Genomic DNA, 14,247 nt, shown 5'->3' with positions numbered 1-14,247 from the left:
GTAGAAAATATATATATATATTGATCTAAAACAATTTCATAACCACCATCCATCAACGTAAAGTGGAAGCCTTACCTGTCAGAAGTGTGAAAATGAACACCGTGACAATTGGCAACATCACACGGAGAGGAAAGTAGAGTATATTGGCAAGTTGGAAAGTCCTGATCATCTACAGGAGCGCTCTTACACCGCACTGAGGGAATAACGTCTGTCTTTCTGCTGTCAATTGACACACATCTCTGGTAACTTAAATGTCTTCAATCCTCAACAAAGTAAAGGGCTCTGATGAAAATATATAACTCTATGTTAATAACAGATTCAACGTTAAATTCCTCTTCCAAATAATAACTCAGTGTTATTTAGGTCCACCTGCTTGGGTATCCAGATTACGTAAATTTTTGTATGTTGCCTCCATCTGATTTTTCTGCGTCAAATTCACTTTCGCCTGTTGTTCGCCAATTTGTAGGTTAGAACAAAATGTTCAAGCTGAGGGCTGTTTCTTCTTACAGTAAATCCACCGTTTAATGTTAACCCAAGTAATAGCACACTCCAGAGAGTAGACAGTGAACAGTGGCTAGTTTATATCCTGTTCCGTCCTGCATACAGAATGAGCAAACATCAAGGCAGGCTGTGCCATAGATCGGCTGTGCCCATCTTCCGTCCGATTAACGACTCTCGTGTGTAATCGCAGTGGGGGGAAAGGGCTGCGAGGAAATTAACTGCATGAGTAGTCAATAGAATCTAGTGATTTCTCAATGATTTATGGGCTATCCCATTTGGAATATGTTGTGTAACTACTATATACAATTCATAGTTGGCCTAGATATAGACCTACTTTGTAGGCTATATGCCTATATATTTGATTTAACTGGAATTTCTTTTGACTATTTGTTATATTGTCCTCTGTTTTTGGTAGCCTATGAATAAATACCCCATTATAAAGTTAGAGTTGAGAATAACATGCCTACTGTAATAAGAAATATGATTTATGTAAAGAGGACTTGCATATAATGCCCTGTCCAGATGTTCAAACGCCTCAAATCTGGACAAACAAGATTAATTTAGCTTACATAGGCCTAAAAGTATCCAAAAATATATATGAAAGTCCTCAACTTTGCGTACTAATGTAACTAATGTAATTACATCAAATCAATGAATAAGGCACCAACAATTTAGTGCACTAGGCAAAGCTGATGCCCATTTGAAGACACCGATGTGGTCCTGCATGGCAGACACTTTGCAGCCAGTGGCATGCATACCAGCAGCATCTATTGACCAATGTTCACGTTCTTCAGCAGAACAACAAACAGAAATGGGACACGTTTCAAACCAAACCCTTAGCACCTATGACAAGACATTTCGGTGATTCTCTATAGTAGATCTGAAAGAACTGGATGCAAATTTAAACCCTGACCTGACCTACCAGAGGGCTTGGTGGAGATATACATGATCTCACTGAACTCTATCCCATCCTCTCAGATAATTTACTGTAGAATTGCCACACTCCTTTTGCCTAAGCAAGCACGTCTCAAATACTATAGAAATTCCCTTAAATGTGCAGTGTCTGTACTGCATTTAACATTAACCCAGTCTTGTTATAAAATATCAGGCCCTCACTAGATGTAATAGTACACTGAACATCATGGTGTGTAAGATATTAATTAAAATGCCATGCAGCTTCCCATGATGATGATGTTACCCTGCTGGGGCAGTAGAGAGATGATGAGATGGACACTTTTAGGGCCGATGGAGGTGAGGATATGTCTCATCAACGCTGTGTCATCCACTCTGGATCCACACCAAGTCTGTGGCTGCCTGGCAGGCTGGATGAGAGAACATGAACTTTACAGTAAACCTACAGAGTTTAATCAGCCAATATTACTGTCAGACCTGTCCTGTACTCCTCTCATCTCTTTGACTCCCTTTCTGTTTGGACTGAGTGGCAGAGGGTGTCCCAGACTCCCGGTGTCCTGTGGTTTGATAGCCGCGTGTTGTTTGACTGTGCAAGGACACCTGTCAACACTCCTTTATGCTTGAAATAAATCAGTTAGCCAGGGAACATGGCTGCCAAGCCGACGCCACTCTCCACCCTCTGCTTCAGAGGGCGTCCTGCTTTTTAATGGGGGTGCCACTGCCAAGGTAGCAGCTTTATGCAGGGATAAACAAATACAAATAAATAAACATCCCATCCCTGACAGCGCCAGCAGATTAGCATAAATATGTGTCTTAGAGAAATTAAAGTGCCTCTAAACAGCTATAAAGAATAACCAGAGGAAGTCTGCTGTAATCCATCCTGTACCCCCTAGTGTGTGATATGTTTAACATTATCAAAATACCCTCTACCACAAGCTAAACAAGGCCTGGTAGTTTCAAATGAGCATTAATTTGGCAGGTTGGCATGTATTGGGATGACTCATGTAGTGGGGTAGCTCTGCAGAGTGGTCACTAGCTGGCACAGCCACAAAGAAATACAATCTGATGTTAAACCTAACACTAACCACACTGCTAACCCTAACCTTCAATTAGGACCAAAAAGCTCATTTTGGTTTTCATGAATTTGTATAATATTGCCAATTTTGACTTTGCAGCTGGCCCATCTAGTGGAAATCGCTCAGTTCTGTTTCCAAGGCAGGATTCATGACAAACGTCAACTTGCATTAATTTGTGGTACAGTGTTAGCTGAGATTTGTATCTCTCTCCGCTTCTGCAATGTGCGTGTTGGCGGTGGCAACCGTTGGTTCTGAGAACTGTTCCAGATCTTAGCTGTGTCGCTCTAGACATGCAGGTGGTCTGGTCACTGCTGTTGGCCTGATAAACTAGCCATAGAGTATCAGGTGGCCAAAAGGTTGAATGGAAATCTAGAGTGGGTCAACCCTGATCAACCCTGATTACTGAATGGATGTCCAGCTGTTCAGACAGATGAGCAGAGAAGAATGATTCCCTCATATGTTGATTGGTAGGAGGAGCTTAGTGGGGATGAAAGAGAGGCTGAAATAATTTGTGTAAGAAAAAACAGCAAATTATGTGTTTGGGGCTGTGACCAATGATGTACAGTATATAATCTCTGGATTGTTGATGCTATGTATTGGCCAATAAGAGACTTTCATTTTTTATTTGTATGTTTAGGTCACATATAATTTTTAAGCATGCATTGGGGTGCCTGTAATAGAATAAACGTGGCAAAAACAAATGTAGAAATTATAGCTTCCTAAATATTTTGGGAGATTGTTAAGATTGAGGCGTGGTGGCTTCAAAACAAGTGCCCCTTTTAGTCATCTAATGTATATATAAATCAGTGGCTGTGACTCATCATGTGTGCTTTCCTAATTCATTCCCCTCTGTTCTGGCTCTGAAATTAGAATACATAATTTTCTATTCGGTCAAAAAAATAATAATACTTTAATATCAATGGTTCAGGAAACCTGGCCAAAGACAAATCCTAAGGTATAGTACAATATATGTAATATTATATTGTACAGTGAGGGAAAAAAGTATTTGATCCCCTGCTGATTTTGTACGTTTGCCCACTGACAAAGACATGATCAGTCTATAATTTTAATGGTAGGTTTATTTGAACAGTGAGAGACAGAATAACAACAAAAAAATCCAGAAAAACGCATGTCAAAAATGTTATAAATTGATTTGCATTTTAATGAGGGAAATAAGTATTCGACCCCTCTGCAAAACATGACTTAGTACTTGGTGGAAAAACCCTTGTTGGCAATCACAGAGGTCAGATCTTTCTTGTAGTTGGCCACCAGGTTTGCACACATCTCAGGAGGGATTTTGTCCCACTCCTCTTTGCAGATCTTCTCCAAGTCATTAAGGTTTCGAGCCTGACGTTTGGCAACTCGAACCTTCAGCTCCGTCCACAGATTTTCTATGGGATTAAGGTCTGGAGACTGACTAGGCCACTCCAGGACCTTAATGTGCTTCTTCTTGAGCCACTCCTTTGTTGCCTTGGCCGTGTGTTTTGGGTCATTGTCATGCTGGAATACCCATCCACAACCCATTTTCAATGCCCTGGCTGAGGGAAGGAGGTTCTCACCCAAGATTTGACGGTACATGGCCCCGTCCATCATCCCTTTGATGCGGTGAAGTTGTCCTGTCCCCTTTGCAGAAAAACACCCCCAAAGCATAATGTTTCCACCTCCATGTTTGACGGTGGGGATGGTGTTCTTGGGGTCATAGGCAGCATTCCTCCTCCTCCAAACACGGCGAGTTGAGTTGATGCCAAAGAGCTCGATTTTGGTCTCATCTGACCACAACACTTTCACCCAGTTCTCCTCTGAATCATTCAGATGTTCATTGGCAATCTTCAGAAGGGCCTGTATATGTGCTTTCTTGAGCAGGGGGACCTTGCGGGCGCTGCAGGATTTCAGTCCTTCACGGCGTAGTGTGTTACCAATTGTTTTCTTGGTGACCATGGTCCTAACTGCCTTGAGATCATTGACAAAATCCTCCCGTGTAGTTCTGGGCTGATTCCTCACCATTCTCATGATCATTGCAACTCCACGAGGTGAGATCTTGCATGGAGACCCAGGCAGACAGTTATTTTGTGTTTCTTCCATTTGCGAATAATCGCACCAACTGTTGTCACCTTCTCACCAAGCTGTTTGGCAATGGTCTTGTAGCCCATTCCAGCCTTGTGTAGGTCTACAATCTTGTCCCTGACATCCTTGGAGAGCTCTTTGGTCTTGGCCATGGTGGAGAGTTTGGAATCTGATTGATTGATTGCTTCTGTGGACAGGTGTCTTTTATACAGGTAACAAACTGAGATTAGGAGCACTCCCTTTAATAGTGTGCTCCTAATCTCAGCTCGTTACCTGTATAAAAGACACCTGGGAGCCAGAACTCTTTCTGATTGAGAGGGGGTCAAATACTTATTTCCCTCATTAAAATGCAAATCAATTTATAACATTTTTGACATGCGTTTTTCTGGATTTTTTTGTTGTTATTCTGTCTCTCACTGTTCAAATAAACCTACCATTAAAATTATAGACTGATAATTTTTTTGTCAGTGGGCAAACGTACAAAATCAGCAGGGGATCAAATACTTTTTTCCCTCACTGTATATAGCAGTATACTTACCATTAACCCTACGATTGCCCCTCACTCATACAACCTTGGGATCCTTTTCCTGATTTGCAGCCCTGCCCCTGCCAATCCCAATCTAGATGAAACATGAGAAGAATGTCCATGAATTATCTGTAAGTACCCAGGTCACTGGATGATTGGTGGCTCTGTTAACCTTTGCTGACACTAATCCTGTACAGAGATTGACATTGAGCTGCTGTGCTGGTGTGTCTTAATCTGTCCATCAACCTCTCCATTACTCTCCATTAGCTAAATGATAATGAGATGGACTTCATTGTATCCATCAAACCTGAGCTGAGAGATTACTGTAAATCAAATATGCCCGCTCAGTAAACTATTAGGAATCTCATGATTGATCATTAGCTCATCAAGTTGAGTTTTCTTTTACTTTTTTTTTTACTTTTTTCCACACAACCTCTAGACAAATCTGGACCGTGTTGTGTTGTCATAAAGTGGGTTCAGTCCAGCAGTTAGTCAGTCCATATACAGTGGGGGAAAAAAGTATTTAGTCAGCCACCAATTGTGCAAGTTCTCCCACTTAAAAAGATGAGAGAGGCCTGTAATTTTCATCATAGGTACACGTCAACTATGACAGACAAAATGAGAAATAAAATTCCAGAAAATCACATCGTAGGATTTTTTATGAATTTATTTGCAAATTATGGTGGAAAATAAGTATTTGGTCACCTACAAACCAGCAAGATTTCTGGCTCTCACAGACCTGTAACTTCTTCTTTAAGAGGCTCCTCTGTCCTCCACTCGTTACCTGTATTAATGGCACCTGTTTGAACTTGTTATCAGTAAAAAAGACACCTGTCCATAACCTCAAACAGTCACACTCCAAACTCCACTATGGCCAAGACCAAAGAGCTGTCAAAAGACACCAGAAACAAAATTGTAGACCTGCACCAGGCTGGGAAGACTGAATCTGCAATAGGTAAGCAGCTTGGTTTGAAGAAATCAACTGTGGGAGCAATTATTAGGAAATGGAAGACATACAAGACCACTGATAATCTCCCTCGATCTGGGGCTCCACGCAAGATCTCACACCGTGGGGTCAAAATGATCACAAGAACGGTGAGCAAAAATCCCAGAACCACACGGGGGGACCTAGTGAATGACCTGCAGAGAGCTGGGACCAAATTAACAAAGCCTACCATCAGTAACACACTACGCCGCCAGGGACAAAAAACCTGCAGTGCCAGACGTGTCCCCCTGCTTAAGCCAGTACATGTCCAGGCCCGTCTGAAGTTAGCTAGAGTGCATTTGGATGATCCAGAAGAGGATTGGGAGAATGTCAGATGAAACCAAAATATAACTTTTTGGTAAAAACTCAACTCGTCGTGTTTGGAGGACAAAGAATGCTGAGTTGCATCCAAAGAACACCATACCTACTGTGAAGCATGGGGGTGGAAACATCATGCTTTGGGGCTGTTTTTCTGCAAAGGGACCAGGACGACTGATCCGTGTAAAGGAAAGAATGAATGGGGCCATATATCGTGAGATTTTGAGTGAAAACCTCCTTCCATCAGCAAGGGCATTGAAGATGAAACGTGGCTGGGTCTTTCAGCATGACAATGATCCCAAACACACCGCCCGGGCAACGAAGGAGTGACTTCGTAAGAAGCATTTCAAGGTCCTGGAGTGGCCTAGCCAGTCTCCAGATCTCAACCCCATAGAAAATCTTTGGAGGGAGTTGAAAGTCCGTGTTGCCCAGCGACAGCCCCAAAACATCACTGCTCTAGAGGAGATCTGCATGGAGGAATGGGCCAAAATACCAGCAACAGTGTGTGAAAACCTTGTGAAGACTTACAGAAAACGTTTGACCTGTGTCATTGCCAACAAAGGGTATATAACAAAGTATTGAGAAACTTTTGTTATTGACCAAATACTTATTTTCCACCATAATTTGCAAATAAATTCATAAAAAATCCTACAATGTGATTTTCTGGATTTTTTTTTCTTATTTTGTCTGTCATACTTGACGAGTACCTATGATGAAAATTACAGGCCTCTCTCATCTTTTTAAGTGGGAGAACTTGCACAATTGGTGGCTGACTAAATACTTTTTTTCCCCACTGTAGGTAGGTCTGGGAGCTCCTCAAGACTCGGGCGAGGGGAGACGATGCCTTGTGGCTAGCCCACTGTGAACGGCCCAGACGAAGATGAATGGCTGGGACCAGGCTTCTCTCCCGGTGTCAACGGCATTACAGTGTGGGATGAAGAATGAATGTGGCTCTCAGAGCGTGGCCACCATACACATCACTCCTCCGCCCCGCGGGAGACCGGGATGAGTTACAGGCCAAGCGGATGGTCCTCCCACCGGCACCTGCTCTCACACACCAATGACAGGCAGGTCACAGTCCTGTCTTTAGCTACATCCTGGGAAGGAAACCTAATGGGTTGAAGTGGCAGAAGGGTATTCAATGTGATCCAACTTTTTTATTTGACTATTTATCACCTGTGCTGACTTAGGGATTTTATATGGCATCACTAATTATGGCATCAACTCGGGACTCTAACACACGCACAAACACACACATGCACGCACACTCAAACGAATGCATGTACGCATGCATGCACACACACACACAAACACACGATAGATGTTGGAAAAGCTACTTTAAACATTAACACATTCTCAAGCCAAAAGTTAGCAGTTAAAATAACTGTGAGGGATTTAAACACACATCTGGTAACGGAAGGTCACCTGGCACAATACACTAGCATCTTTCTCTCTTGTAGCGATCCCTGCTGTTTGTTGAGGGATCCGGGAGAGTAATGGGGATGTGATGGTGGGGTTTTACCAAGCACTAGTAGGCCCTGTAAAATATTCATCAGAAAAGGCCACCAGAAGATGGATGACTGGTCCCGCCCCTCTGGTGGAGTGCTAGGTAGAATGGGTGGCAGAGATGGAGAGGTCACAGCCGGTGAGCATTTTAAACATCCGATGGCCTCAGGGCCCCTGGGAGCTAACAGCTCACTCAGGATCCGGCGGGAGGCACAGGAGCCAGGATGCAGTGATATATGAGTGTAATCTCCACTTTGTCTTTTTCTCTTTTACTTTCTTGCTTTTTTTAGAACGTACACAGGGCCCCTGTGCCAAATGTACTGAAGCATCGCTGGATCACTGATTAGGTTGTAACATCTATGGAGTATGCACAGTTAGTGCAATGAGTCTTCACTCAGCTTCGAAGAAAGCGGTCATGGCCAGCACTGTGATGAAGCACTTGCTGCAAAGGCCTTTGCACTTTACTCGTTCTGGAAATATTACTATTAGGGGTAAAGTTCACTGCTGCCATCCTGAGGATGTAAAGTGTAACACAGTAGTATATAGGCTGATCCCTCTAGTGAGCTACTATAGTACTATGCTGTAAAATTCCCTTTGACTTAACTTGACTAGTGATTTTAATGAATGCACTATGGCTCACAAAAAAACAACACCGAAATGTATAAATCAAAATGTTTATCTACAATCAGATGGTCCATCTGTAACAGAAACTTCACAAAACCAAAATAGTTTAACTCTGTTTACACATTTCACAATTATTTTACTCTATATAATATCTAGGATCACATTTTACAAATGTGTACAAATGATTCACAAAACAATGCATACAAATACATAAATATATGGAAAAAACTAAAACTTGCAGGGACAAACCCTCCAGCTTGAACTGCTTCAAGCTTACTCAAAACAAAACACTCAACTAAGTCATCAATTTACATCCTGTATAGCCATGCTCAATTGAGCATGTGGGCAACACTTTACTTGAAGCCTCTGTCATAAGGCCTACATAGCTAATACTGTCCTAACAATGACACACCAAACAGTTGTCATGACTGTTTAGGACATCTCGTCATCATTATGACAGAGGCGTGTAGTACAGCGCCCCCTCTACATGCAGCGTCAGTAGGCTCTCCCAAAGTGCTTGTTGACTTTGGCGATGAAGACTACCAGATTGATGAGGAAGTACTGTCTCTGCTTTTTTAGCCACAATACATTACTGTTATAATATAGAAAAAAGTCCACTCCCTGGTTGCTGCTCCACATATGTGATAAATTACTTAAGCTATGGGTTATATATACAGTACATATATGGTGTCAGGTAAACCAACCCAACCTTGCCACGCAAAAACAAACAAAAAGGGGCCTTCATCTATCCTCTGATGCATGGGTCATGTGGGGTTGGTTTACCTTGCCCTCTGGGTAATGTGGGTTTGGTTTACCTTGCCCTCTGGTTCATGTGGGGTTGGTTTACCTTGCCCTCTGCATCCTGGTACTTGACCAGGAAGTGCTGGCCCTCGTAGTCGTCGGAGAAGGGCTCCTTGTTGTTTAGTGTCATTGAAACAGGCGTGCTGACACACCAGAAGGGATTCTGGTACTCATCCATCAGGGTCAGGCTCATCATACAGCAGTTCTACAGAGAGAAGGGAGTGAGAAAGAGACATAGAGAGAGACAGAGAGAGTAAGACATTTAGAGAGAGTGCAAGAGACTATTTATGTCTGCTGTTCTGTAATTACAATAACCCCATCTTCTAGGCCTAGTGGTATGCACGCAAGACTAAGCCGCTTTGGATAAAACATCTGCTAAATGGCATATATTATCATATACAGTGGCATACAAAAGTATTCACCATCCTTGGCATTTTTCCTATTTTGTTTCCTTACAACCTGGAATTAAAATTGATTTTTTGGGGGGGTTGTATCATTTGATTTACACAACATGCCTAGCACTTTGAAGATGCAAAATATTTTTGAGTGTGAAACAAACAAGAAATAAGACAAAAAAACTGAACTTGAGCGTGCATAACTATTCACCCCCCAAAGTCAATACATTGTAGAGCCACCTTTTGCAGCAATTACAGCTGCAAATCTCTTGGGGTAGGTCTCTATAAGCTTGGCACATCTAGCCACTGGGATTTTGCCCATTCTTCAAGGCAAAACTGCTCCAGTTCCTTCAAGTTGGATGGGTTCCGCTGGTGTACAGTAATCTTTAAGTCATACCACAGATTCTCAATTGGATTGAGGTCTGGGGTTTGACTAGGCCATTCCAATACATTTAAATGTTTCCCCTTAAACTACTCGAGTGTTGCTTTAGCAGTATGCTTAGGGTCATTGTCCTACTGGAAGGTGAACCTCCGTCCCAGTTTCAAATCTCTGGAAGACTGAAACAGGTTTCGCTCAAGAATTTCCCTGTATATAGCGCCATCCATCATTCCTTCAATTCTGAGCAGTTTCCCAGTCCCTGCTGATGAAAAACATCCCCACAGCATGATGCTGCCACCCCAATGCTTCACTGTGGATGGTGTTCTCGGGGTGATGAGAGGTGTTGGGTTTGCGCCAAACATAGCGTTTTCCTTGATGGCCAAATAGCTAAATTTTAGTCTGATCTGACCAGAGTACCTTCTTCCATATGTTTGGGGAGTCTCCCACATGCCTTTTGGCGAACACCAAACATGTTTGCTTATTTTTTTATTTAAGCAATGGTTTTTTTTTGGCCACTCTTCCGTAAAGCCCAGCTCTGTGGAGTGTACCGCTTAATGTGGTCCTATGGACAGACACTCTAATCTCTGCTGTGGAGCTTTGCAGCTCCTTCAGGGTTATCTTTGGTCTCTTTGTTGACTCTCTGATTAATGCCCTCCTTGCCTGGTCCATGAGTTTTGGTGGGCGGCCCTCTCTTGGCAGGTTTGTTGTGGTGCCATATTCTTTCCATTTCTTTATAATGGATTTAATGGTGCTCCGTGGGATGTTTAAAGTTTCTGATATTTTTTTATAACCCAGCCCTGATCTGTACTTCTCCACAACTTTGTTCCTGACCTGTTTGGAGAGCTCCTTGGTCTTCATGGTGCCGCTTGTGTGATGAGGTGGTGTTGAAGGAGTCAGGCGCAGGAGGGTAAATCACAGAAAAACAGGCTTTAATCCGCAAAATACATGTTTACGCAGAACTGCGTCAAACACACTCCAGGGCACAAAACAGGTGCACTGGAAAATACAAGGCACACAGGAAAATACTCCCGTCTAACAAAATACACGAGCTCCACCGAGCTTCACTAACCTTCACAATAAACAATCACCCACAAGGACAAGGGGGCAGAGGGAACACTTATACACAGACTAATTAGGGGATTAGAACCAGGTGTGTGTGATAACGAGACAAGACAGTTGTGATGATTGGGGCGGCAGTGGTTAGTACTCCGGTGACGACGAACGCCGAAGCCTGCCTGAACAAGGAGGGGAGGCAGCTTTGGCCGACGTCATGACAGCTTGCTAGGTGGTGCCCCTTGCTTAGTGGTGTTGCAGACTCTGGGGCCTTTCAGAACAGGTGTATATATACTGAGATCATGTGACACTTAGATTGTACACAGGTGGACTTTATTTAACTAATTATGTGACTTCTGAAGGTAATTGGTTGCACCAGATCTTATTTAGGGGCTTCATAGCAAAGGGGGTGAATACATATGCACGCACCACTTTTCCGTTATTTATTTTTCCGAATTTTTTGAAACAAGTTATATTTTTCAATTCACTTCACCAATTTTGGACTATTTTGTGTATGTCCATTACATGAAATCCAAATAAAAATCCATTTAAATTACAGGTTGTAATGCAACAAAATAGGAAAAACGCCAAGGGGGATGAATACTTTTGCAAGGCACTGTATTATAAAGTGTAACCTCAACCAGTGGGAGTCAGTGTTCCCTACAGTACCTCCACGGTGCCCTCCAGAGCTTCACACTTCCAGGGCATACTGATCCTGCCAGAGAGCGGCGTGTGCTGGGACAGGCTACCCCTATTGATGACATTCAACTAGATGACACTACCATAGACCTAAACTGGACAACCACAACCAAAGTCAACTACAGACTGTGGTATGGTACAGCGGCATTCTGGTACCCAAAGTATATAGTTCTAGAATAGAAACTCTCTGGGTAGTATTTGTTTACTTTTGCGGCAGTAGAGTTGAGGGAAGTGGCCGGCAATTATCTGGGTTTCAATGTTGTGCAGTATAATACAGAGCGTGTAACCATGGAGGCCGAAGTTAGGGTCCACGTCATCAAAAGGAGGCTTGTCCTCTGGCATGGAGTAGGGGGTGGGAATGAGAGAAGTACTGACTGAATTATTAAATTATTTAATCTATCATGCATCCATCATCCTTTTGTGCTGAAATAGAACCTGAAATACAAAGGACATAATCCAGCCAAGCTCTGCTCAAACGTCCCCTCCAACCCCCTCTTGTCAGACATTGATCTCCCAGGTCACACGCTGGCTCCTGAGGCAGGGGAGAGGAGAACAAAATACTTTTAATTTAATCTGGCCCAATGAGTTTCAATGAGTAGGTTCTGACAATACTACAGTAGCAGATGTTTTATATATTGTATGTTTTATACTTAACAGGGCAGGCCTGTGAAGGGGTTAATGTCTCTCAACTGCTTCCTCCACTTGGTGTCGTTAAAGCCAACCATGGTCCTGAAATAGAGCTTTCTCCAGTAGCCCTCTCATGGACCACCACCACACTCAGCTTGTCCAGCACCTGGTGGGGGAAAACACCAATGATAATACACAAATTATCCTCTGTAGCTCAGCTGGTAGAGCACGGCGCTTGTAACACCAAGGTAGTGGGTTCGATCCCCGGGACCACCCATACACAAAAATGTATGCACGCATGACTGTAAGTCACTTTGGATAAAAGCGTCTGCTAAGTGGCATGTTAAAAAGTATTGTGCTCACAAGCATATAATGCTCATAACAAGTGTCCCTGCTGGGATAAGCAAAAAAGGAGTGTTATAAAATTGAATTTCACTGATCCTTGTCCATATGCTTGAGCCTCCACTTCTTACTCTGTCCATACTCTGCAGAGTACATATTGTGCTACATTCCACTGCAAGAAAATACTGTGGGTCAAAAATGATCATGCAAGACTGTAGGGCGGAAGAATAGCCTACAATGTGACCAGTACTTCACTCCTTACTTATTGTTGGCCAGCTTATTGAAGCGCTTGTTGACGTAGCCTATGGAGAAGAGAGGCATCCATGTACGACAGGATCTTCAGAAGGATTTCCGGTGGCATCCTAATAAAACACCAATTAGACATGATTACAAAATGAATTAGAATGCTCAATCTTTTCTGTCTAGTGCAAACCCAATTGAGCAATCAGATTGCAGGGCATTGAACTAGTAACATTATGCAACCCCTTTATCCGTGTCAAGTGGGTACCACAAAAACCCACTTTTGCCTCTCTGTGATTGTGAGTAACTACACTCAGCTGGCTTGAAAGCATGTCCAGTAGACCTTGGCGGCATGCTTGGTAGTGGTACAACTGGTTGACAGTACAGTGCCTTCTTTTTCCTCTAATTCTTTTGTGGCAGTGCTTGACTTGGGCAGAATCTCACAGGAGCTGAGTACCAGCACCTCAAATGTTTTACTGCTTGAGCTCCTGTTCATCTTAGAATATTAACTCAAAAGTATTGTGGCACTCCTTCACCTAAATATAAAAACAGTACCGGCACCTATTTCAGTCTAAGTCAAGCACTGGGCAGTGGTGCTGGTTCCACACAAGCATAGAGAAAGACAGATGCAACATAATTTTTCAATTAGCACAAGTCAACAAAAGTCAGTGGCCAACTCAAGTTAGCTACGGTAGCCGGTTAGCTATTTGGTGTTCAGTGCACACTGTCAACAGGAGTTGTTGACATCCACAACTACCTTTGAGTGCCCGGGGAAATTCCAGGCATTTTATCGCAGCGTTTGCTGTTCTATTTGCCTGTTGGTCCCATAGACTTTAAAACCATGGCAGGGCATTCTTCAACAAACTCTCTTTGAAACTGTAGCTACTGTAGCTAGCTACTGTACTTAGCAGGTGAAGCTACAGGATGCTGTCAAGTTGAAGTTATTCGAAAGCCCTGTCTAACTAGCTAGGCACACATTGAAAACCTGTAATGAGACTATTCAACCAAATCCTCTGCTTTCAACAGTGCAAAAGCTCAGTGCATTTCCACGATATTCCAACACGTGAGTTTGTTATTGTTCTTATCACATTTAAATGGCCATCGAGTCAATATCACTGCTGCCATCCATAGGATGTAAAGTGTAATAGCAGGCAGTGAAGCTGATCCCTTCAGTAGGTTTCCCCTTTCATGTGTGGTAG

The 14,247-nt window shown here is 42.9% G+C and overlaps 1 protein-coding gene across 1 annotated transcript in view; it reads right to left on the bottom strand.

Annotated features, from left to right (window-relative positions):
- The window catches only part of LOC121541623 (transmembrane protein 132D), a 53,756-nt gene extending 53,167 nt beyond the window's left edge, over window positions 1-589 (bottom strand). Inside the window, exon 1 of the mRNA XM_041850783.2 lies at window positions 76-589. Within this exon, the coding sequence (XP_041706717.2) occupies window positions 76-169 (94 nt within the window). The 5' untranslated portion in view covers window positions 170-589. The remainder of the gene's footprint in view (window positions 1-75) is intronic.
- Window positions 590-14,247: the final 13,658 nt, after the last annotated feature.

The sequence above is a fragment of the Coregonus clupeaformis genome, chromosome 27 (assembly GCF_020615455.1).
Source record: "Coregonus clupeaformis isolate EN_2021a chromosome 27, ASM2061545v1, whole genome shotgun sequence".
NCBI lineage: Eukaryota > Metazoa > Chordata > Actinopteri > Salmoniformes > Salmonidae > Coregonus > Coregonus clupeaformis.
This window is presented reverse-complemented; position numbering and strand designations above follow the sequence as displayed.